Consider the following 25,434-nt stretch of genomic DNA (forward strand, 5'->3'; position numbering starts at 1 on the left):
CAGCATATAAATTTATATAAAGTTATGAATGTTGAAAAACTCACTGGATAAAGAATTGTTTTCCCTGATAAATTAACTATGAATGTAAACACTATTGACTGGTTAGCTATAGAAAAAGTCAAACAGAAATGAATCTTAAAGCATAAAAAGTTCTAAATCAATGTAGAAAATAACCAGAATGAATGGCTGAAGTAGGCGGATTTTACAAGGTTTAAATCCTATGTTTTAAAATCTTGATTGTCTGGATTAATTTTCTAGGCAAAAAACTACATGTAGGGTGACCTAGATTTATCAAAAAGCTCTAAAAAAATGTTATGAGTTTTTGTTCATTAGTTTTGTACTAGAACAAATAGTAGTACTGTTGTACTACTATTTAAGAAGAAAGAGGAGATATAGTCCAATAAACATTGGCCAGTGTTTGAAATTGAAAATTGCTTCAAAATACTTGTATATCTGAGAAAATTCTGGCATTGGGGGATGAAAACTCTGGAAATTTGTGGAAAGATGGAATTCTCCCATGAACACAACCATCTGACAACTCAGTTTATAGCTCCATTAACAAAGAATGTGCCACAGTAAGAATCAATCAGCAGAGCAAAACTGTTAATTCTGAGGAACTGATGATAACATTGGTCTGTATTTGAAATTAGAGTCTGAAGAAGAAGGTATTGACCTAATTTTGACATAGTTCAGTGGGCTTCATTAATGAGGATTAACTGTCCTTCTGGAAACCATATTTTGTTGTCATTTCAGCCAAAAGCAGCCCTGTTCACTTAGCCCAAGACCCGCTCTACAATGAGCGAGTGTGCTAAGTGGGAATAATTAGTAGATTCCTTTCACTAGCTGACTCTTGATTGAAACCAATATGCTGATGTGTGTATATCCTCAGACTGCTACTTGGACAATACTCTAGAAGATAGAGCAGGGGAAACTATACCTCAGAGTGAGCACTGTGCTTTTATTACACTTGAACAGGTCTGTTAAGGGTTTCTGTACATGCAGATCTTAATAACTGAAAAGTCATGTTAATTCTGGTCATCTGGTTCACTCCCAGCTATCCACAACCTCCAGCAGTCTTTGCCTGTAATGTATTTTTGAGCTATTATTTTGCATAATATAAAAGTAATAAGTAAATTAAGTACAAATCATAATTACAATAGTCTTAAATATCTCTCAGTTTTTTCACTGATTGTATGCATCAAAGATTCCAGTTTCTTGAACTTGTGCAGAAGATTCACCCATGTCATTAATTTTCTCTCTTTATGAGCTAGTACTATTGATCCCACTTCTTCTCTGAGATTAACTTTATACAATAAATGACAGCAGGAACTGTTAAGAAACTACAAAACAAGGGAGGATCATTTAGGAACATAGAACAAGGGACAATTATAATTTTCAGAGCTACTGAAAACCTGTAATAGTCAAGCTTTAAAGGGAGTTGCTGGATGCTCATCCTCTTCTGAAAATCATAATTTTTTATGTAGACATAAACACTTAGTAGTGGAACTTTCAAAAGTGCCAAGGGGAACTTGCTCAATATAGCTAATTAATTTAAATGAGAGTTAAGTGCCTTGTCTGTTTAACTGCTTTTGAAAATCCCACTATGCTTCCATCTGCAGTTTTCACAACAAATATACTTCGGAAAACTTGCCCTAAAGTGATCCAGAAGTTCAAATGTTATAAAACTAACTTCAGGGGATCTTAACTTTAGGCACACATTTCTAAAGATTGTCATGGGGGAAAGAAACTGTCAAAGAGGCCATAGTCAGACAAAAGAAACACAGAAAAGAAGGTGCTTTTTGACATTGAAAAAGGATTAAATTCTGCAACTCTTCAGCTCTTACTGATTTAAATGTTTGGGTCTGCAGCATTCTTTACACTGCTCAGACCTTACCAAGGCTGAGCAGGTCTCAGATTGTTAAGTAGCCTTGGGTAAACATGGTTTCTGGAAGATTTATTTTGTCACCTCATTTTCATGTGACATCTTCTGGATCCAGTTCACTACAAGGCAAAGTTCATTGCTAAATCTATGTGATATCATCTAGCTCAGCTGGACTGAGATAGCCTAGCTCTGTACCTAGTATTAGTAATGGTTTAAACATTATCTCAATTTCATTCGAGTAGCTTCTCTGAATTTGGAAAATACCTGGTCAATGTGCTATCATGAAATACCTCACATTTCCCCAAGTTGTGGTTCCATTTCCTACTATTCCAATACTTGCCAGTGTGAAAACATCAGAAATACTTTGGCAGCGTATCTGCAAGACGTGTATTCATTTGCTATGAAATGGATCATGATACAAAAAGAGAATGGCTTCATTGCTATTTCAACAGACATAAAAATCGTCTCTACATGAGATATCTGCCTGATGGGGCTGCAATTTGCTTTAATGTGCAGCTTTAAGATTCAGAGTTCACTAAACCATTAAAATACAGACAAAACACCATTTCATATCAAAACCAAATAAACACCTCTGTCCTTCATGAACATTGCAAACACAATTCCCTCTAATATCTAATAATAGAGCTAAAACTTAATGATGATCTTGGCTAAAAGAATACAAGATTGACATGATACAGTACAAATAGCACATTCACATTTCTGGAACCTACATTCTTCCAATTACCAGGCAACTCATTTAGCAATGTCATTTAGCAATGCCCACAGCAACTGGAGAAGACTGATCAAAAATGCTAATAGGTCAAATATAATTTCTGAATTATGTGTCCAATATATATGTACAAAAGCACTCTGTCTCCTGTTCTTAATTATCATGGAGAAACTTATTAGTTACTTTATTCAGCAACCCATGAACAATATAAAGACACCTGGACAACCTTCAAAGGGTTTTTCAGAGCACGTCACTTGGGTAATATTTAAATGTTTCTGATTACGCTATATTATCACTTGCAGGAATTTTCATTTTTCTTTCAAATCTTAGAGCCAGATATTCATTTTAAAAATGAAAAATGAATGTTTAATCGTCTTGTTGTAACAAATGGAATTATGTGAGTTCTGGACAGAGTAATGCAAATGGTAATTATAAGAGTTGTGGGAGCAGACAGACTGTAGTCAGTTAGCCAAGACTTTCAGTAGGATCAGGAGTCTTATATATAAATTCATGGGACTTTTAATAGATATTGAGATTCTTAGCTGTAACAATGACAAAGAACTGAAATAACACCTCCAAATATCACTAGGATTTTTCTTATTTCTATCTCAAATTCCTGAGAGTTTTTACCTTCTGACAAAAAAGGCCCATCATAGAAGTATAGCAAGAGAGAGAATTAAGGGAATTTCATCCAGTGTTTGGATTTTTAATTTGTCCTATATATCTATTCTCACAGTAAAAGTTAAAGTCTTTAATGTACCTTGTCCAATCAAGTCATCCAAACCTTTAAAACCCAAAATTAAACTGAAATTGTTCAACTAAACAAATTCATTTTGAGTCTAAATATAATGATAATTGCATTCTGTCTGCCAGATAGACTTATCCCATTAGAGAAAAGCTGGGTGTACAAATACCTATGTAAGCAGGCATGTACAGAAGGGAAATAATCAATGACAAAAAATACTATTTATATTAAAATAAAACAAAACTGAGAACTACTCCAGATTGCCATGCCAGTATACGATCACTATCATTTCCAAATTTGCCATAATTGCTGTAAATTATTTATATCATTCACCCTATACAGATTTTTTTTCTAACAACTGAGATGTCATTTCCCTTAATTTTAGGCATAGATATTCCAAGAGTTCTGCAAAGAACATGGAATTATATATTTGGTTTTACCATGTACTGGCTGAAAACTAATGCAGTCTTATATCAGTTTGAGGAGTCTGAGAAGCTTGATGAGTATGAAAGGATCAGGCTGAAATACTACAAGGCAAAGCATTTTTTCTCTTTTTCTTTAGGATCAGAAGTACAGGTTGTTGGAAAAATCCAGATTTCTCCTAACTGTAAATTCACCTGCCCAAATTTCCCCCTAGGGAAACCAGTTACCTCTCTCACAGCTTTCTTGAAGGAAAAACAATTAAATTTAGTATCATTTTTGTTTTAATAGTTACATACTATTTACATGTATAATTATTTTTATGCAAGTGTGATGGAAGGAAGGAAGGAAGGAAGGAAGGAAGGAAGGAAGGAAGGAAGGAAGGAAGGAAGGAAGGAAGGAAGGAAGGAAGGAAGGAAGGAAGGAAGGAAGGAAGGAAGGAAGGAAGGAAGGAAGGAAGGAAGGAAGGAAGGAAGGAAGGAAGGAAGGAAGGAAGGAAGGAAGGAAGGAAGGAAGGAAGGAAGGAAGGAAGGAAATATTCTTAGTGGTGCAGCTTTGGTCTCTAAGCCAAGACACAGCCTATGTGGCTCTGATACAATCTGAGTCCATGACCTTGGGCAAATTAACCTTCTTTAATCTCAATCTTTCAGTCCACTGGAGAGAACCTGTAATGCAGACAAGAGTGGAGACACTTTATTTGAAAATGTGGGTAGAAATTTCAAGTGGGGATGTTAGTGATGTCCATCTCTTAGGTTTAGAAGGTTTTTTTGCCCAACAGTTATAGTTTAGAAAATTTCACTAAGATAACTTTTACTTTTAAAACTGAGCAGTATATTTTCAAAGAACCAATACCAAAAATATCATCATAGTTCTGTGCTTTCTCAGCATGTCATAATCTTTCTTGTCATCTTCTGTTTTCAGAACTGCAGTATCACCAAAATCTCTGGAATTACTAAAATAAAGAGAATGCATTTTTATTGTTCTGAACATGTTAACAAGTCATTCTCAGTTAGAGAAAAATACTTACAGGGAAGGATGCTCTAAGGTAATACATAAAAATTTAAAATAATGCTATTAAGAAATATAAAGATTCTTATGTTCATAAATAGAGAAGTTTAAATACTTGTCTTGCTTTATTAATGCAAATATGTTATTTAGTGGGCTGATATAGTAATTTTACCTCAAAGAAACCAACCCATATAATTAAGTCATATAATTACTACTGCCTGCTGAATACTTACATAGAGGAGCACACTGTGTTAGCCTAAAATGGGGAATAATCATGCCATGGTATCACAATATACAGAGAGTGTTTATTAGTGCTATACAGTCTTAAACTGCTAGCCTTTATATGGCTTGGGATCTAGTTTATTTTTTGCTTTTTAGCTGTTCTTGGCTTGTTTTTGTTTGGGGTTTTTTTGTTTGTTTGTTTTTGTTTTGTTTTTACGTCTACTTTAGTCCTCCCTTGATTTGGTTTCTTCTGATTCTTTCAGAATTGCTGGCCCTAGCAGATACTTGGTACACAAAGGTAGGAGGAGCTGTAGTGTAATAACTTCTTCAATTTGCCAAACAAGAAACATTAATATGGTGGAATAATTGGGAAACATAATTTTACTCTCAAATGCCTTGGGGAGTAGACAACACAAAGTGCATGATTAGCAGGTCATCAAATAAACTACTGTTACTGCACTGTGTAACCACAAATAGAATTTTACAGAAATCTAGTAGTCACTTCTATTCAATATATGCAATTTATTTTTTTCTTTACTGAAAGCATGAACCACAATTAATTTTCAAGCATTTGCTTCTGAAGATAGCCTCTTTATTTACAAAGGAGACAAAAAATTACCCCCAACCAAATCAAAGAAGCCAAACAAACCAAAACACACCACCACAGAAACATCCCATTCTAGATGACATTGGCAGACTTCAGATTTTTTGAAAGCTCTTTCAGAGATCTACTTTCTATATTTTTAAAACATATAATTAGTACCAATATATCAGATTGAAAATCAGGTTTCCAAAGTTATTCTTTATGCAGATCACTTTCACATAGACAATCTCTCTTGCATATCCTTACCTAGAGGGCCCTGCTGCCCTTACATGTCCCTGACAGGCACTTGAAGAGAATTTTATGAGCATTTATAAATAAAACTCATGATGTACACTCAGGGATTGAAGTCATTATGTGCTACCAAAAGCAGACTGGGCCATAATTTTTCATATGTAATTAAACAGGTCTTTAAGAAAAGATTGGATGGGGCATAAAGTGCCATGGTCTAGTTGACAAGATGGTGTTGTGTCATAGGTTGGACTTCATGGTCTCAAGGGTTTTTTCAATCAGCTTAGATGATTCTGTGATTCTATGTTCACAAACACTCAAATTAAAAACAAACTAAATAAATTCCCCAAAAACCTGTCAGATTTAGATTTTGAAATAAATGGGCTTTTGAGAGGAAATCTTCCACCATCACATTTTTTGTCAACTGATTGGTTCTGATCATCTCTAGTACTAAAGCTATGTGAACCATAGTGCTTGAAATACTTTTTTACTTCCAGCAGTTGATCATGCAGAAATAGCCTGCAAGCACACCTTAAAAAATTTAGTGTTTTGAGAAAAGGAGCATAGTTCTTGCAAAGAGTTTTTTAACATCACTTTCTTGTGCCTGAAGAATCTTCTTCATTCTTCCCAAGGCCCATCACTAGCCTAATAGCTTAGCTGCATTTCTTGAGGAAAGTTTTAATACCCATAACAAACATGCTTCCTCCCAAATCCAGTTCCTTTAGCTACAGTTACCTAAATTAGAACTGGATTGTCCCAAGCCCAGTGGTCCATAGCTACTGTGTTTCCCTCCAATCTGTGTCAGGTGCCTTTCAAACCCAATGGTCCCCAGATTCTTCCTCACTTCACAGCTCAGCATAAACAAAAGGAACACAAGGGGTTCAGCGCAGCTGCCATTTGAATTTAATATAGATTCCTTTTTTTTAATTTTAAGACTATATCATTTCATAAATCCCATTTGTTTCATGAAAAATATTCACCATGACATGATTTTAATTATTGTATTGGTTAAAGGTGAGTTTATCAAAACAAAGAGCTGTTGTCCCCAAACTCCTTCATAATGAGCTGTGAAACAAATGTACTGGGCTAAACCTTCAGCTGATTTAGTTCAGCCCAATAAGTTTAGTACCATTATGCTAACAAGTTATTATTTCTTAAGGGGATGACCTGTCACAGTTTTTATCTTTAATACTTAATTATTTTTAAAATATAAATTAGCCAATCACAAAAACCCTCAATTCAATATAAGAAAAAGATGCTGATAAGTTTGTTTATGTCTTAATCCTCCCCCACTATTTTTAAATGGTTTAATCTACCTCCTATTTCTTGATCAGAGCAAAAGGCGCTGTGTGCATGAAACTGAAAAATGAATGGTCCCAAATTCCATCCTGCACAACTCTTTCTACAAATTAATACCAACACATATAATATATTCTTTTTATTCCTGCTCTGCTCACAGACCAAGATGTCAGTTGCACTAAGGGCTATACAAATCTACAAGAAAAAATTATGGTCTCAATCCCAAAGAATTTACAGTCAAACTATAAGATAAAGGAGAGCAGAGTATTGGCAGAATAGAGAACAGACCATCCTAAAACTATTAAGGCAACACAGATCAGCATGATCAGCCACCTCGAACAGGGGTTTTTTGAGGAAATTTTGTCAAAAAAGATTTTTAACGAGACAACAGAAAGAGGAAACCAAGGCAATTTTGTATCTATTTACTGAGCTTTCATCCAAGCATAAGACAGACACCATGAAGGCATTGGCTTCACCAGTGACCTCTCAAAGAGTAACATAAAACAGAGCTAAAATATCCTGTGCATCTTAGTTTCTAAAAAATGTTTTAACAAAGTGATGCACTCGAAATTTTGGGAAACCATGCCCTCACTTCAGCAACCTTCATTGACTCTGACAGAGGAACAGGCAAACTCAGCTGAAATACAAGGATCAAATTTATTTACTTGTCTGAAAAAAAAGAGGTACTACATACCTAAACTGTTCATGACACATTTGTTCAACCTGTTTTTAGGAAAGAAAAGCTGTAGTACATTATACTCTGAAACATATCAAACTCTAAACCCCAGAACAGTACTTTAAGATGGTTTCCCACTTCAATGATGCATATCTTATTTTCCAGCTCTTCTTCATGAAGAGTCAGATCTTTTCATTCAAAGCTAAAGACTTTGAATTTTTAGCACTACATAAACAAAAGAAATCACACTAACCCTTTAAACATAGTTCCAGACAGGAAGTAAGACCACATACACAAGTGTGAAAGTCTGAACTAACTCAGAACAGGCAGAAAACAGACTGTATTTTATACTGAGATTTCCAGCAGTAGAAGAAGAAATTTTGCTGCCAAGTTAGTGCTGTTGCTTAGAATGAAGAGTCAATAATTAAATTTAAAATTCTGCAGAGAGACCTAGTGATCTGGAAGGAACAAAAACAAGCAGGAAGAAGAAGTTTAAACTACAGAAAGTGTCACACAACATGTTTAATCAGGGGGGAAGAAAGAAACCAAACCCAAAAATATGTCTTACTAAAGAAATAAGGGTGAAGATTTTCAAAATGAGAGAAAGTGAGAGGATTTCATATGGACTAAAAATATTGGGATTTATTTTATAATATTTACAGAACTGAGTAGATAGCAAGCTCTTGAGACTTTATGGGGAAATATGGAGAATTTGAAAATGGGAAACCTAGTGCTTACATGCTGAAAAGGGAGGGAATGAAGAAGCCAGGGAATTATCAATCATTCATTTTGACTTGGATTCCAAGAAAAATCCTGAAAGAAATAAACAAACACATTTCAAAAACACAGAGAAAACAAACAAGACAAGTAACAGCCAAAAGGGATCTGTCATCAATGGGCTGTCACATTTCCTTCAGTGAGAAGGTAACAGGCAATGTGGGTGAGAGACAAGCAGCCAGGTGTCATTTATCTTAACATTAGAAAGATTTTTGACAACATCTCAAATTACACTCTCAGTCACAAGCAACCTAGTGAAACAGATTTAGCCCCTAAGGGCTAGGTGCAAATTATGTCAGAAAGCTGAGGAAAGATAAATTTGTAGTTGATTTACTGTCAGAAGGGAAGGGATGGCACTGGGTGTGGTCTAGAAAGGTCTATTGTTAGTCTGCTATTATTCAATATTTGTAATAACCACTCATTTTGTCTGGATCATAAAATAGAGTATAGGGTGATCAGATTTGGGCAGTAACACTGGGAAAGGCTGAAGTCATGCTGAAGGTCAGAATACTTATTTCAAATGATACTGCAGAGTCTGAAAAAATGAAGCATACCATTCAACAGGGACAACTAGCAGTACATTATGGGTCAGGAAGGACAGAGGTGGCAGCTCTGCAGAAGAAAAAGAGATCTCAGGGCTCTAGTAGATTGTGATATATTGAACCAATGTTGTCCTGTTGCAAAAGGGGCAAATGCCAGATAAATGCAGATAGATACAACAGTCTTCTCCCTCTACTCTCTATCATGACTACATGAAATTATGTTTCTCCTGTACTCTGCACTAGTGAGACTGCAGTCAGAACACTTTCTGAAGGCTAGGTCATTGTGTTTCCCTTTGAAGGAGAATCAAATGGGGAGTCCAGAGGAAATCTGCAAAGATCAGAAGCACATCTAGAAAACACGATCTATGTGACTAAATTGAACAAATTCCTCTTGTATAGCCTGAAGAAATAACATAGCCTAGGAGGTAAAACAACAGTCCTCAAATACATGAAAAGGATGAGGATGTGCACGATGTACACTGAATAAAATAAGCTTAAATTATAGCAAGAAGGAGTAAAGTTAGGTATTCTTAAGACACTTTGGAGAGATAAGAGTAGCTAAAAAATGAAAGATAATGCCTTCAGAAGCTGCAAAGTTTTCATCCTTAAAACAACATAAGTGTAGAAGATGTTAACTTTATCCAAGGGCTAGAGAATCTCTTGTGATCCCTTTTGCTGTCTTCTATAATGCAAAGGCAGATTTCAGGTACTAAATATTTTGAGAACAAATAAAAAATATCATAACTAGGCTAAATAAATAGGAAAATAGAAAAACGTCAATGTACTCTCTTGGCAGCTAAGTTCTTTAGGCTGTCTTTTGCAATTTTACAGAATACCTATTTAGGAAAAATATTTACAAGGAAAAAGTAAACAAGAAATTGTAATGATCCTACTTTTCCTATGTCTTGCATAATTAATGATGCATTTTAAATATTGTATGGTAAATTGCTTTTGTTTGCAGTGAAAATGTTTCTCTAAGTGTTAGGGAAAGAAGGTCTAAGTAAAAGAAATCACCACTGCTGCAATAATAAACTGTTTCCCACATAAGGGAACTTCAATCAGTTTGGGATATATTAAGCATCTAGCATGTAAAAAAGTCCAAATTGGAGTCCTATACATGAATGGAAAACAGGCAGAGAAGTTGTCCTTAACTAGTAAAGTGATGCACAACCTGAAGCAAACGAAGATCCTAGATAAACAACCAGGTTTATAACTCCATAAATCTTTCATGACTTTCTTCTAGAGCTCTTGCTAAAGACTTCTAAAGAGTCTTGTATTCAGCACAAAACCAAGTATAGGAGCCCAGTTGCTTCTATGCTTCCCAGCATTTGCTCAAGGGGTACAGGACATTGCCTCTGAGGGGATTATTAGAAGATCAAACCCACCAAACAAATGAAAGCCAGAAAACTTTAGAAGTGATGACCCCATCTTTGAATCACTGTGCAAAATCAGTATTTACAGCTCACCTGCTCCAACCAGCCCAGGGCAGCCCAGTACTTAATTATCCTCATCCTTAGAATCTTCTAGCATGTCTGCATTAGATATCTCTCACTGTAATTCAAATCCACTACTTCTCCTTATAGCCAAATTAACTATGTCTAACATAGTTCTTTTCCTGAATAATCCTTTCTGTATTGGAAGAGATTAACACAGCCCCCCTCAGTGCAGTTTTCTTCAGACTAAACAACCCTAGTTTGCTCAATCTTTCCCTAAAGGCATACTTTTAGATGGCTGATCATAGTAATTGCTTGCAGCTGGACTCTCTCCAGCTACTTTACTTTTCAGACAGAAGTCACAGTTCTGCTAAGGAGCTCACAGCACTGCAGAAGAGAGAACAGATCAATTACATCACAAGTCTAGGAGTTCCTTGCTGTAATGGCTTCTGGTGATGCAAATCAGTTAACCATTCCAAAGCTATTGCTTAGCCTTAAGCCTAAGTTTTCCATAAAAGGGGAGTGCACTTCAATTCCTGCAGTTACCAGAAAGGGCACTGCAATCCTCCTTCTTTGACCCAGTCATTTCAAGCATATTTTATTGACATATTCAACACTAAATCTGTTTACTCTGAGCTGAAGTTACAATTAAATTAGCTATGCATTCCTCATTTCCTGTGTTAAGATGTATTAGTATCACCATTAAATCTAGTGATACCATTTTGGATATTCAGAAAATAATTTCCTATCTTTAAATATATTTTTTTAAATAGTGTTTGGGGGTTTATCCAGATAAAAAGTCCTGGATAAATATTAGACTACTATCCTGAAGTAAGTAAAATAATATTAGTGCAAGATGAAGAGAATTGCAGTAAAGCAAACAGAAAAAAAAATAATCATACAGTACTATTCTGCTAACTGCTGGTTATTCTCTTTCATCATATAATAACTATTGAAGGCCTTTTTCATTTTCCATTTAATGATTGTTAATTTTGTAGTAGACTTCCATTATGTAACACAAATGAGCAATAATTAATTTAATAATTTAATCTGCAATTTTTGCTTTTAAGGACTTTTAAACAATTTGTTTCAAGCTTTAAAGGGCAGCTCAATTATCAAATTACAAGACATATGTAAATTTCAGGGTGGTGTCAATGCTAAAACACACATTATCTTGTACCAGGGGAGTAGCTAACCCTGCTCTGAAGTCCTCTATATGAATTCAAAACTCTCTGGGAATTCATCCAAAAGCTCCTGATTTGTTATTTTTCTATCACTGCTCACTTTTTTTACTGTGAAAGAGAAAATAATATTTTAAAAAAATAATATTTTAAAACATAAGTTCTATGCTTGTCATTCCTTTCCAGTTTGTCAAAAAAAACAGGAATGCTCTTGGTCCTGTTGATTATGGCTGATGAAAGAACAATTAATTCCAATCATACCACTTTTACAAAGGATGAACACAAAAAGCTATAAAATATCTACCACCCAGTCAAGAATCCTGTGACAAATTCACAGCCAAACATACAACTGCAACTTCATGCTTCATTTCAGGAACCTGACTTTCACTCACCCTGACAAGGTGAGAAAAAAGTCACTATTCATCCTAACTCTCAAGCAGAGGCTGTTTCACTGGCCATTTCCTATCATTCTAATGAAGAAAAAATGGTTATCAAATTTCAGGACCATTTTCCCAGCAGCTATCTTTTATCCATTTTCTTTTTTTTTTTTTTTTTTTTTGGTTTTTTTTTTTGGGGGGGGGGTTTGTTGTTGTTGTTGTTTTTCTATAGAGAATCAGTCAAGAAGTCCATTTCATTGAGGGGAAAAAAAGACTATTAGGACCAAAGTAAAAAAACTTCGGAAGGAAGACAAGTTGTCATTCTCCTTCAGTTCTTCTAAGGTCATTGGCTCTTGAATGTAGGTTCTGTTTTGATTTTCAGTTATGTCTGAAATAGTTTCTGTCTAATATGGGCACTTCTGAAAATCATTTAATGCTCTTTTAACATCTGTATTCAGCCTATTTCTTCTCCATTACAAAACTTTTTATATTAATTCAACCCATAACCTTTCAATAGCATAAAATCCCAATTTTATTTCATGTTTCTTGTGTTTTTTGTCTTGTATCCACTTCTCATTTACAGTAGCCTACTGTTGACTTATCTTTTTAATCTAGAATTGGTGTCCTTAACAGACACAATTTTCATATTGACCTAAGACATGAAGAGTAGGGAAGAACAAATCCTGAGTCAGACTACTTGACCAGTGCTAAGATCAAGATTAGTTTTGTGAACTAGTCTACCTAACTAGTCTAAAACCGTAACAGTCTCTTCTATTTTCAGCCTTATGAAGAATAAAGAAAGATAGCAATACAATTTTGAGAAGAATAGAAGAACCTAAAACATTTTTGTTTGTCTCCTTTAGTTTTATTTTTAACCTAGGATCAACAATTTTCAGTCAAATGACATGGGTTTGTTAGAGTGAAAGTTTGAACTCTACTGCCTTATTACATGCAGGCAGAAGAACACCCTGCAGGCCATGTGATTGTCATATTTTGTTTATAGATATAATCATATTCAGCACTAAGTGCTGTTGTTGTGTATTTCCCTGTACTGTGTTTGTTTGTTAAACACAGGGCTTAGGTTCAGCATTTTAAAAACATCTATCAATTATATAATAGCTACCACTGGAAACGAAGAGGCTTTCTGACTTCTTTAATGAAATACAGTGGCCTACAGCAAAGCTTGAAAGTTATTTAATGCAGTTATGGAAAACATCAGAAGTTTTTTGAGTCATTTTCTTTTACCATGTCACAAGAAAGGGAACTAATGGATTTTGAATCTGTAACTTTCAAAAATAATTGACTAATTTCAGTGTTGATGGAGTCTTTCAGTATTAGATACAAGACATGAGGCCTAGAAAAGAAGAGAAATCAAATACAGATTCAAATATCTTTATGAACTGGCTGCCTGAAGGGAAGCTCACTGTCAGTGTGAGGTTCCCAATTTTTACTAGTTCACCAATCACTGTGCTTAAGGCTGATGGTGGTTATGGCTGTCTCTCTGATAGTTCATCACATCAGTGTAATTTTAATTTATAGTTTTCGTCATTAAATCAAGATCATTATGGAAAAATGGATGCCCCTGAGTCATTTATATCCTTGGTGCATACACTCCATAAATGTGAAAGCTTATGCATCTTATTATTTCTAAGAGAATGTTAGAAATCTGTTATTGTAAAATCTCTTTTTTATTTTAACAGAACTCTTGTGCTCCAGTGAAAAACAAAACAAATCAAGACAAATAAATGCCAAACCAAACAACAAAACAAATACAAGTGAATCCTCTCTTTAAAATTCACTGTTTTCACTTGAAACACAGAATCAGAGAAAGGCCTGTATTCAAAGCAACCTGAAAGATCATCCAGTTTCAACCCCTCTGCTGTGAGCAGAGTCACCTTTCACTAGACCAGGTTGCTTAGAACCCATCCAACCCAGCCTCAAACAGCTCCAAGGAAACATGCAAGAGTTTTATATGCTTTGGATTGTTCTTAAGGAGTAGTATCACGTAAGTTGACATCCACTCCAGCATTTTAACTGCATCAGCTAAATGTGTGATTTTGAAATCACCCATAATTGTGTCTGCCTGAAGACTCATCAGAAGATCAAAATCATTAACTTGGAAGAATATGGATTTAGATTTACATATTTCTTTCATAATGGAGTCTTTAAACATAGATTTTGGTAGATCAAAACAATGTATAAGCTTGAAATGTAATCTTAGATTGTTTCAAATTGTATTTTAAAATATGTGGGTTTTTTTTTTAAGTCAAACATTAGATTTTAAAATTCTTTCAACATTTCTTTTTCCAACTGGTACTTAGCTTTAAAAACAGAGCATTTTAAAATGCATTTAGAGGATTTTAAAATAAATGTTCAGAGAAAAAAAGAAATTAACCAAAACAAACTGAATGGGTTTCTAAGGAAAGGAACTCAGGAAGTCATTATCAAAACTTTGGGACGGGAACTATTTCCATCTAGTGCCACTGACAAAAACCACCAGTCAACATCTATGTCTAGTCTAGCCCTTATAACAACACATGCAATACAGAGCACAGTTTCTAAGGGTGAATTCATTATTAATCATAAAAAGAACTTGATTCAAATTATAAGTGCAAAGAAAAGCAAGCTTGTTTCTAACAACTTTACTTGTACAGACATTACATGGTTGAGAGCTCAAATTTTCTAAACCCACACATCTATCTGTAGAGAACTTTTATGTGTTACCTGGTATGCAAAATGCTGTTGCAATATGAATAAAACATAACTTTTGCAGAAAAGCTACCTTTGCCTGAATTTTTATTCATCATATAAACCAGAAGTTTGGTTTTTTTTTTTTTGAAGAAAGCATTTTAACTATCAGACTTCCCTGAAAATTAAGTTATCTTTTTCTACTGATAATGAAAATTATGAAAGTAAACAGAAAACACTGACAGTTAATGTATCATCAATGAGCAGAAATTCTAAGGCAGTTATTTCTTTTCTTCCTTTAAAATCATATTAAAAGTTTAAAAGGTCTGGTTGTTTCCAGTATATTAAGATCACTTAAAGTCAGGAAACCTTGGAGAGTAAAAGGACTTTACTAAAACAGGTGTAAATTTACATGGTCAGATTCATCAGACAGTCAGGTTCTTTGAAATTATTGTTGGACATTTCTAAATATTTGCTTTCAGAATTTCCTTGTGTCTGTCAAAGACTGAGATACCTTATTCAGACTCAATAATTATGCAAAAATTTTAATTTGGAAGATCGGTAATGTTTCTTAATTTATCTACTGTATCAGCATTGTGATGCATTTGTTTTGTAAGAATTACAAGAGTAGGACTGATCAGTAGTCATGAAGTGCCTGTATCTGGAAGCTATAGTTGCCTCAGAGGAAATTTAAAAGGTCAGTTAGCCTAAAGGAGAGCATTAATGCCACTGAAGTCTCCATGAAGAAACCAGCATCAGAGCTAGAAGGGTCCCTGCAGCTGGTGAAGCCTGCTGAGAAAGAGCCCCTTAGGGAGTGTGATGCAGAGTCTTTATCCAGCCACTTTCTGCCCAAAGGGAAACCAGCACTGAAAGGAGAAAGGAACAAGTTTGAAGCTTGACAAGGACCCTGCAGAGTCAGTGAAACTTTGAGGAGCCAGAGACATCAGCAGAGCAACCCTGAATTCTGAGGGTGGTGGCCAGAGACAGACTGGGGCTGGCTACCAGATGAGAAGACACAGCCCAGACAACAAACCTGCAGCCAAAATATGATCTAAATTAGCAAAGAGCATCTTAAGGAAAAGGAAAATTGAAAAGTAGGGGGAATGAGGAAATCAGAAATAGAAAAGGGAAACCTTTCAATTAAGTTATTTAAATGGAAGATTTGTTTGTCTTACAATAATTTTCCAAGGGTTGAACTGTACTAAAAACCTGATACTTTCAAGATTTATTTTTCTGACAGGGAAAATGAACAGATTAATAAAAACGATAAATTTTCTGAAGCACAATACCAGCTGCATAGATGAACATAATCATAAACACACCATAGCTACAACATGTTACCACACAATTTGAGGAAGAAATATCTGTAAAAACCAGGGTAGAGGTATCTACAGAGGATATCTAGCTTACAAATATTCACTAAAAATCATAGTTACATGTATCTTCATTAAAAGTAAACTAGAGGAGAAAGGGTACAGGGGGGAAAGTATTGTATTTTAAAAGCATCTCCTTTAAAGAGCAGCAGGGTAAAAATTGTTCTGCCATCTTAATGCTGCTTCACTTTCAATAAACATAGATGTTTTCACAGAAACGAATGAAAACATCCACTGTGTTCCCTATGATTCATTGGCAATCAAAAGCATTTCCTAATTTGCAATATGATGATCTGGAGTATTGACAATCATTCAAATAGATGGCTTGGTTTTAATATATTTTGTCTAATGAGAGGAGGCAACAGCTTTGCCACAGCAGATCATCATCTGTCGTAACTGCCATCAGCACCTGCTAAGAGTTCAGTGAGTGTGCAGGAGGAGTGAGCTCTGTGTGCCTGCTCACATCCTGGCCCGGGTGAGCAGGGGCTCTGCAGGAGAGCAGGGGGTGGTGGAGCAAGAGCAGGACCCTAACACAAGACTGGGAGCAGAACCTCACACTGCAGGGCACTGTGCCAGCCCACACATGTAGGGGGAGAGAATTTAAGAAAATAAAGATAGTGTAGAAAGTAATCTCACCCCTAAGGAGTTGCAGCTGGGGCAATTATCAAAGATTAGGAGCAGGCCTGACTTTACAGGCCACAGCTGTAACCAATGAGAAGAAGAGTGTTATAAAAGAGTGGGTTGGCTGGTTGAGAAGGGAGCTGGAGTCAGTTGGTTGCTATGTGAAGAAGGAAAAAAAAAAAAAAAAAAAAAAAAAAAAAAAAAAAAAAAAAAAAAAGTTGGTGGTCTGAGGAACTGTCCATGAGAAGCACCAAGAAGGTATGGAACCCCTACAATAAGATGACAACGTACCTGTATCTTCACAACTCCACATACTGGACGGAACCTGCCTGAGAGCTGGAAAAACCAGTTGCATCCAGCATGTGAGCTCATGGTGGTGGAAAAAGAGAGCCAAGCAACATTCAACACATCCTTAACTAATGAGGGCATGTTAGATAAATCCTTTCCTGTTAGATTTGTGGTCAATGTGGTTTCAGCAGTATGAGTACCCATAAATCCACTCATATTTCAGAGTTCCCCTGAGTACATATACGTGAAGCAGAAATAATGGGACTGAAAAACTACAGGCTTAATGAAAAACTTAGATGTCTAAGGGAACATAGAAAAAGATCATAAAGGAACTAAAATTGAAGCAAAATTTTCAGCATCTTTTTTGATATTGCTATATAACTGTCATGTTAGTACTAGCATTTCTGCAAAACGTGTGTATCAGTTTTTGAGTTAATTTAATAAATACTAAACTTTCAGAAAAATGTAGCAATTATCAAAATCTCAAATATATTCATAATAGTTATGATAAGAATCTAACTGTAGTCTTTTCCAGAAATTAATGTTTAATATTAAACTTGCTTAAGCATTTTTTTTTCCTTGCATGCCCTCCAACACACAGATATCGGGTTAGTGAAGGAAAATAACACTGCCACACAATCTGCAACACATGGCTTCTTTTGGTAAGATTTTTTTCTATTTGGACAGAATAACTAAATAAATGAGTCCCTGACAAGTAGTTACAGATATTAAATTGTAGATATGCTATAGTGGTTTAACAGCTGTGGATGAAAATGGGGAGCTATCATATGTGGTCCTGTGGATGGCACTTAGATAATTATTGCAAAATAGTCTGAACAGGAGAATAATTTGTAAATATTTACTACACTATCTTTGTAACTCTTCATCAGGAACCTCTCACATGGAAAACCAGAGATATTTGAAACCTTCTTTTTGTGGTTTTATTGAATTCACTGCATAAACTTACTTTGGTGTATCTAGTCATCAATTCACACTGTTGCCCTTCTCATCAGCCTTTAGCAAAACAACATTGGTATTTGCAGAGGTACCCAAACAGCTAACACAATTATATTGCATATCTAATAAGGAAAGAGATTAAATTCATTTTTCTTCTTCTCTCTTTACATGAAGACATCTTCTTCCAGAAAGTACTTTGGACCCAAAAAATTCTGAAATTAAACCTTGATGCCTATTTGTCATACAAGTTTTTGTAATATATCCTCTGAATTTTGTTAGGACAGCAATTTTCAACCCAAATATAATTCCATACACAGATGGAATTCAACTACCCCAAAACTTACAAAAGCGATTAAGACAGCAATTAAAAACACCAACTACTGATAGGTAAATTGTGGCTTTTTATTCCTTCTGCTATGAAGTAATCAGGGGCAATACAAATCCTAGTTATTCATGTAGAAAAACACCTAAGTCTGCCTTTATATTCAAGGAATATTTTTATTGCAGTAGTTCATCATCCCTATGTTTTAACTAAATCAAAAGTGGTTAGAATTCAAACTTGTCTTTTATGAAATACATTTCCATCCTCTTATATTATTTGAAATACCTGGGCAATTTACCTGCCCCCATCATTTTGTCTTTTTTTAAAGGAAAAGCTATTATTTCCTTGCCTAGTTTATTAATCTCTCTGAGGAATAACAGATATAAAATGATTTGAAAATATCATCTGAAGGAGCTGATAACTACATGACCCATCTGACTTGAAAATATAAAGAATTTTATTCAGGATATTGTACAAGCTTTTACTGTCTTCTCAAGAACAGAGGGGAAGTGCTTTGTTCTGCCAACTGACAGAGAATAAATAATATTTTTTAAGTGTTTACTAATTTGAGTATTAAATTATTTTATTCTCCAATGTCACTATAATAATTTGATTTTGTAGAACCATAGAATCATTTAGGTTGAAAAGACATGTAAATCTTCAAGTCTAACCTGGCCTGACATGGTCAAATCCACCACTGAACCATGTCCCTAAAGGCCACATCTGCATATCTTTTCAATACCCCCAGCAACGGTGACCACTTCCCTGGGCAACCTGTTCCAGTGCTTGATTACTCTTTCAGTGAAGAAATTTTTTTCTAATGTCTGATCTAAACCTCCCCTGGTGCAACTTCCAGTAGTTTCCCCTGTCCCATCACTTCTTTCTTTCAGGTAGTTGTAGGGAGCAGTAAATTCTCCCCTGAGGCTCCTTTTCTACCTAACAGAATAACTAAGCCCATTTCCCTCATTCAGTTCTCACAAGACCTGTGTTCCAGATCCTTCACTAACTTCATTGCCCTTTTCTGGACATGCCCCAACCCCTCAATGTCTTGTAGTATTCAAGGGGAACTTTATTCATCTCTACAACTACTTGAAAGAAAGTTGTAGACAGGTGGAGGTTAGTCTTTTCTCACAGGGTGATAGAAATAGTTTCAAGTTGCACCAGGAGAGGTTTAGATTTCATAATAGGAAAAAATTCTTCCACTGTGAGGGTGATCAAGCAATGTAATAGGCTGCTAAGGGAAGTGATGGAATCACCATCCCTGAAGATATTTAAAAGACTTGTAGATGTTGCCTTGGGGGCATGGTTTAGTGGTGATCCTAGCAGTGTTTGATTGACAGTCAGACTGAACGACCTTGAGGTTTATGCCAACCTTGATGATTCTATGATTCTATCAGCTGCAGCCTCTCCAGGGCCAAGTACAGAGGGCCAGTCCCTGCCCTGGTCCTGCTGGCCTCACTATTTCTGATACAGCCAAGATGCCATTGGCCTTCTTGGCTGCCTGGGCACACTCCAGCTCCTGATCAGCTTTGTCAACCCACACTCCCAGGACCTTTTCTGCTAGGCAGTTTTCCAGCCACTCTGCCCCCAGACTGTTGGGGTTGTTGTGACCCAAGTGTAGGACTCATCCCTTCACCTCGTTGAACCTCATGTAATTGGCCATGGCAATCAGTCCAGCCTGTCCTGAATGCTCTGCAGAGCCTTCCTACTCTGCAGCAGATCAACACTCCTGCTCAGCTTGGGTCTTGTGTGCAAATTTACTGAGGGTGCACATGATCACCTCGTCCAGATCATTAATGAAAACATTAAACAGGACCCAGTACTGACCCCAGGAGAGCACCACTTGTGACCAGCTGCTAACTGGAGGTAACTTCATTCGCTGACATCTCTGGATGGCTTGGCCCTCCAGCCAGTGCTTTACCCAGTGAACATCCAAGCCGTGAGCAGCCAGTTTCAGCAGGACAATGCTAAGGGAAACACTGTACTCACATTTAGATGAAGTTGATTACTCCACTGACCAATTACTTTGTATTCTGTACTCTTGTTGGTGATTTGATACTGAAAAATATCATAGCGTCCAGGAGCATCTCCATTTTCATTGAAAACAACAGGTGTTCCAGCACTCCCTGAAAAAATATTAAAAGCAATAAATACCTTTAAAGGAATTTTAAAAAATCTACATTAAGGAAAAAAATTCTAATTAGAAATTGAACAGGTTCTTCACAACGCAAATATAGTATGATTATAAATTCAAAAACCTCCCCAAAACAAAATGTATGATATTATCATCATCACAAAATCTACACTATGATTCTATGAAAATAATTTTAAAATATAATCCTTTGCTGTCTTTTTCTCTGGTTGTTTGGTTGAGGGTGTTTTTTATGTGTATTATAGAACATTAGGAAATTCTAGTATAAAAGAGAAATGAAGAAATTTCTTTTGACATGAAGAAAGGCAATTTCACTTTAGGATGTGTATACTTGGCAGTAGGCAAAAAATAGCAATCTTGTAATGAACTACATTAAAAATTTCCCAGTTAAGTACAAAAATATTGCTAATATCCTCAACTTAGGAGCCAATACTCATAAAATACCTTGAGATGCAAATCTCAAGGTATAAATTGTGTTACAGTAATTATGCTGTTTCTAACACTGACCACCTATGAAAAAGTATTTTATCAAAATAAATTAAGTATATCAGTTGTGCTTGTTGCTCTCTCCTCTATACATGACACTGCCTGACAGAAAAGGCCATTGCTGAAGCTGTCAAAAGTTATAAATCGACAATGTTCTTATTCGATCAACAAAATGTTCAAAGATTGAAAACTACACATCTACCTTGGCAACCAGACCAGCCAAATTAGAACACACTTTGATGGATTCCCTCAAGGTGACATCAAGGACCTGCACTCCTGCAGAGACCTTTCAAAAGCTACTCACCTTCCCCAAATTTTTATTTATATGTGAATCATATTTACCATTGAGGTCCATTGAAGAAAAATCCAAGTATGCTAATGTTCTATTTCAGTGACTGGAGATGAAATTTATCTTTACTGGGAAAAAACCCAAACAACAAAAAAATGCCCCCACAATGTTTTCATGTTTCTCCATGTAAACACCCAAGAAAATAATAACCAGTTCACAGTAAATTCCTGCACTATAACACATGTTAATGTACCACCTAGAGGCACTAAGTCCACTGTGAGTGGTTTCCAGAGAATGAAAAAAAAAAGTTTGAAATTCTGGGTACCTATCAAGCAGAAATAAACTAGTAGAGGTAGGAGCAGTCCACACACTCCAAGATTTCAACATAAATTCTTCTTGTATGTCTGTCTGTCTCTCTCCTATAAAGTATTTTGTTCTCTAAAGCATTTTGTTTTGTATAACAGCTTTCATATAAAATTGATATCCAGTGAAATAAACAGTGTTTTGAGAGTGACAAGTGGCACATTAAATACTGTGCCAATTTGACAGTTCTGCCAGAAAAATTCTGGCTGCAAAAATTGGACGTGAGCAACCATGGAAGAAGAGTATCAAAAATTATGTGTGGTAAAGACTTAAGACCCCATGAAGATAGAAGAGACTCTACAGAAAATTTTGGAAATATCTTCATGCTTTGCTCCCAATTATTTTGACAGAATGAAGGGCAAGAAAAATCCCAGTCTACAATCTTTCAAGCAATGAAATTATTCTTCACTGCTCACACAGCAGGTTGATGCAATAAATTTCTTCCACCCAACAAACACATACTCAGCTGTTGTTCATTCATAGTTATGGAGGTAACTTTCAAAACATTACTGTATAGCAACAATAGAATTCATCTTTTTACTCAGCAGCCTTTGAAGCCCTCATGGAAAAACAGTCATTTTTATGAACAGATAGGAAATGTTCTTGGTATACCTTAAGACCAATTGGAACTTAAAACATTATAATGCTCAGCAACAAGAGTGTGAGCTTATAACATATGGCTGGCTTTAGAAATATCTTCTGGTGGTTTTGGTTGGGATAAAGTTGATTTTTTTCATAGTAGGTTGACTGGGGCTCTGATTTGGATTTGTGCTAAAAACTGTTGACAACACAGAGATTTCTTTTAGCTATTTCTGAGCAGCATTTACACAGAGTCAAGGTGTTTTCTGCTTTTCATCCCATTCCACCACTGGGGAGGCTGGGGATGCACAAGGAGTTGGGAGGGGACCACTCAGGACAGATGACCCCAATTGACTCAACGGATATTCTCTACCATAAAACATCATGTTCAGCATATAAACCTGGAGAAGAAGGAGGAAGAAGGGGACATTTGGGGAGATGGCATTAAGTCACTCTATGAGTGATGCTTTCCTGGGGATGACTGAACACCTGCCTGCCCATAGCATGTGGTGAATGAAGTCCTTTTGCTTTGCTTATGTGTGCAGCTTTTGCTTCACTTATTAAACTGTCTTTATCTCAACCAATCTGTTTTCTCTATTTTACCCTTCCAGTTCTCTCCCAGTCCAGCTGGTGGGGGAAGGATTGAGCCTGTGTGATGCTCAGCTGCAGGGGTTAATCCACAACACACGTACAAAATGACTGACTAGTCCAAACCAGAACTACCTTTCTTTTTTGGTGTAGTTCTCAGCTAGAGCACAATAGCATCTCATGCACAATCAACAGGGACATAGCAACTTGCTAAATTCAGCAGCTTCTCCAACTGAGTCCAGCAAGATTTTTCCCATGAGGCGAAAGTCAAACAACCTTTGTCAAGTTAATAAAATCAGGCTTGCTAAAAGCTGGAATAAGTCACAGAAGATTTACACTCCCTAAGACTGAGAAAAAAACACTATCCCTTTGTTAAACAGCAGATTTTAGAAAGTACAGTAACAGCCACAGTGCCTGCTCTAAAGTATATTTGATTGTGTTTTAGCAATGCTGCCATAACTTGTATATTCTGTTAACAAGGAAACTATTGCTTTAATCCATGTCTTATTATATTCACATTCCATTGTGGAATAAAACATTTAATGAACTATAACTAGGAGGTACGCATGACTGGATTGTGGTGATAAACCATTAGCTGCATAACCAGGAAAGCAAAGTTAAAGGCTTTTGAAGAAAACCTGTGGATTTGACCAGTGGTTTTCAAAATAATGACTGCAAGATGGTAGCAGAAGTCTTGGAAGTGTAAGGACGGAATGAAAATATAAGGCAAACTAGATGCCTCAAGGTTATAAACAAACTACCAAGGGTTAATTAATATTCTTTAAAAATGTTAACCTCATCTGAAGAAAAATATACCCTGGTGAATGACCTGAATGAAGAGTGCATCTGGGAATGGATAGTCCTCAAATTGAAAAGGTTTTCTAAGAAAATACACTTTGTTGGATAGTTCATCAAATTAAAGTGCATACTTCTGTGGAAAAACTGATTAACACTGTAGAGAGAGCAGATAATAAACCATGTGGAGAAACACTGTAGCTGACCATAACAACTAATCTCATGTGAGGAGGCAACCTTGGATTCAGTGTATGGCATTCAAATAAATGCCATGGAAGTATACAAGTGTCTCTTTTTGTGACAACTAGATATGCAGAACTGAGCACTCTTGGTATCTGGTACTGCCACATAGACTCTATCATTGCCATTGCAGGGAATTGCATCATAGTTCAAGTTTAAGACAGAATTTAAATGCTCCTCTTGTTAATCGTTGAGGTCAACCTGCAAAATTTAAATTTAACACACTGTAGAGAGAAAGTAGCACAGAATAAAACAAAAACCTGAGGTAGTGAGCCAGGACTACATAAAATCCAGCTTAGATAAAAAGTACTTTGGGAAACCACAACAAACAGTTGTGTTCTTGAGTAGGGTATTTATACTAGAGAATGAACTTGGCTACCTTCATTTGGGAACCACATTCATTGGAAACCATCAGAGGAAAAATGCTACTTTTGCTTAGGATAAATGTTCCTATATTGCTAGTTTAGACCACCATAGAAAACAGAAAAAGCAGGGTACTTCTTTAGAAACAATTTCACTGATTTAAATTTTAAAAATATTTTAAAGGAATCATTTAATAAAGCAATTATTTAATAATTTTAAAGCAATCATTTAATATTTTTAAAGCAATTATTAAATTGATCATTAATAAATTATCAATTTAATAATTTAAAGAGAAATGAGGGAACTATGTCTTTGAGCCTTTTCATATTTTATTCTGCATGTAGTTATGTTGCCTGTGTAATTTTAGCTCATGAATGACTCTGGTAATTGTATTCAATATGTCACCATTTTAACTAAATTTTTAAGTTATTCTGGATGCGTAGAACAAAACTACCAGGTAGAATTTCCAGACTACATAATAAACTTGGCTAACTGTGGAAAATCATGTGTGAGCTTTTACATTCTTCATCTCTCCTTCATACCAATCTTTTTCAGTTTGGGTTGGGTTGGGTTGGGTTTTTTTAATATAAAGACATAGCTTCTAACTTATTTTGAGATCTGTTTCAGAAGTATCTATTTGCTGAGCAAAGGACTTACAATTTTTAGGTATAAAGTAATACTCTGGTACTGAAAGAAATTCTCCCTCCTCCTTCCCACTTTGCAGCAATCATCATTAAAGAATGCTGGGTGTTAAATTAGCACCTCAGCTAGACATTTCAGAATGTTCCTGTGACCTCAGCTGTTTATGAGCCTTTCAAAACGCAGGTTGAATTAGCCAGAAAAATTATTTAGAGAAGAAAAAATGGTAAAATAGATGACATTTTTAAGTCTGATTCAGGGCTGTGATGGACCCTTTTGAATTTTCAATGCCTTACATAGATATCAAGGAAGACCCTTTCTGATAAGCAACTGTTGTATTTGTGCACTGGACTTGAAAATTCACATTCTTCTGAAGAAATCTTTAAACATGTACCTTGATATTCTTGAGATGCTGCTGAGCAACTACCTAATCCTTCATGTGCCTACTTTGTCAAATTACATTTCACATGATTCTAAAATATCTCCTCTCACATTGCAGACCAGAATATTAGATCCCTGTGAGATTACAGCATGCACTTGGCCAATGCCCTCCAGAGACATTCTCTT

At 35.7% G+C, this 25,434-nt stretch overlaps 1 protein-coding gene across 5 annotated transcripts in view; it reads right to left on the bottom strand.

Moving 5' to 3' along the window:
- Window positions 1-25,434, bottom strand: part of GRM8 (glutamate metabotropic receptor 8) — a 315,543-nt gene that overhangs the window by 46,056 nt on the left and 244,053 nt on the right. For all 5 annotated transcript variants that reach the window (XM_066550668.1, XM_066550665.1, XM_066550670.1 and 2 more), the window contains one exon: window positions 20,363-20,499. In XM_066550668.1, the coding sequence (XP_066406765.1) occupies window positions 20,363-20,499 (137 nt within the window). The remainder of the gene's footprint in view (window positions 1-20,362; window positions 20,500-25,434) is intronic.

The sequence above is a fragment of the Molothrus aeneus genome, chromosome 5 (assembly GCF_037042795.1).
Source record: "Molothrus aeneus isolate 106 chromosome 5, BPBGC_Maene_1.0, whole genome shotgun sequence".
NCBI classification, from domain to species: domain Eukaryota; kingdom Metazoa; phylum Chordata; class Aves; order Passeriformes; family Icteridae; genus Molothrus; species Molothrus aeneus.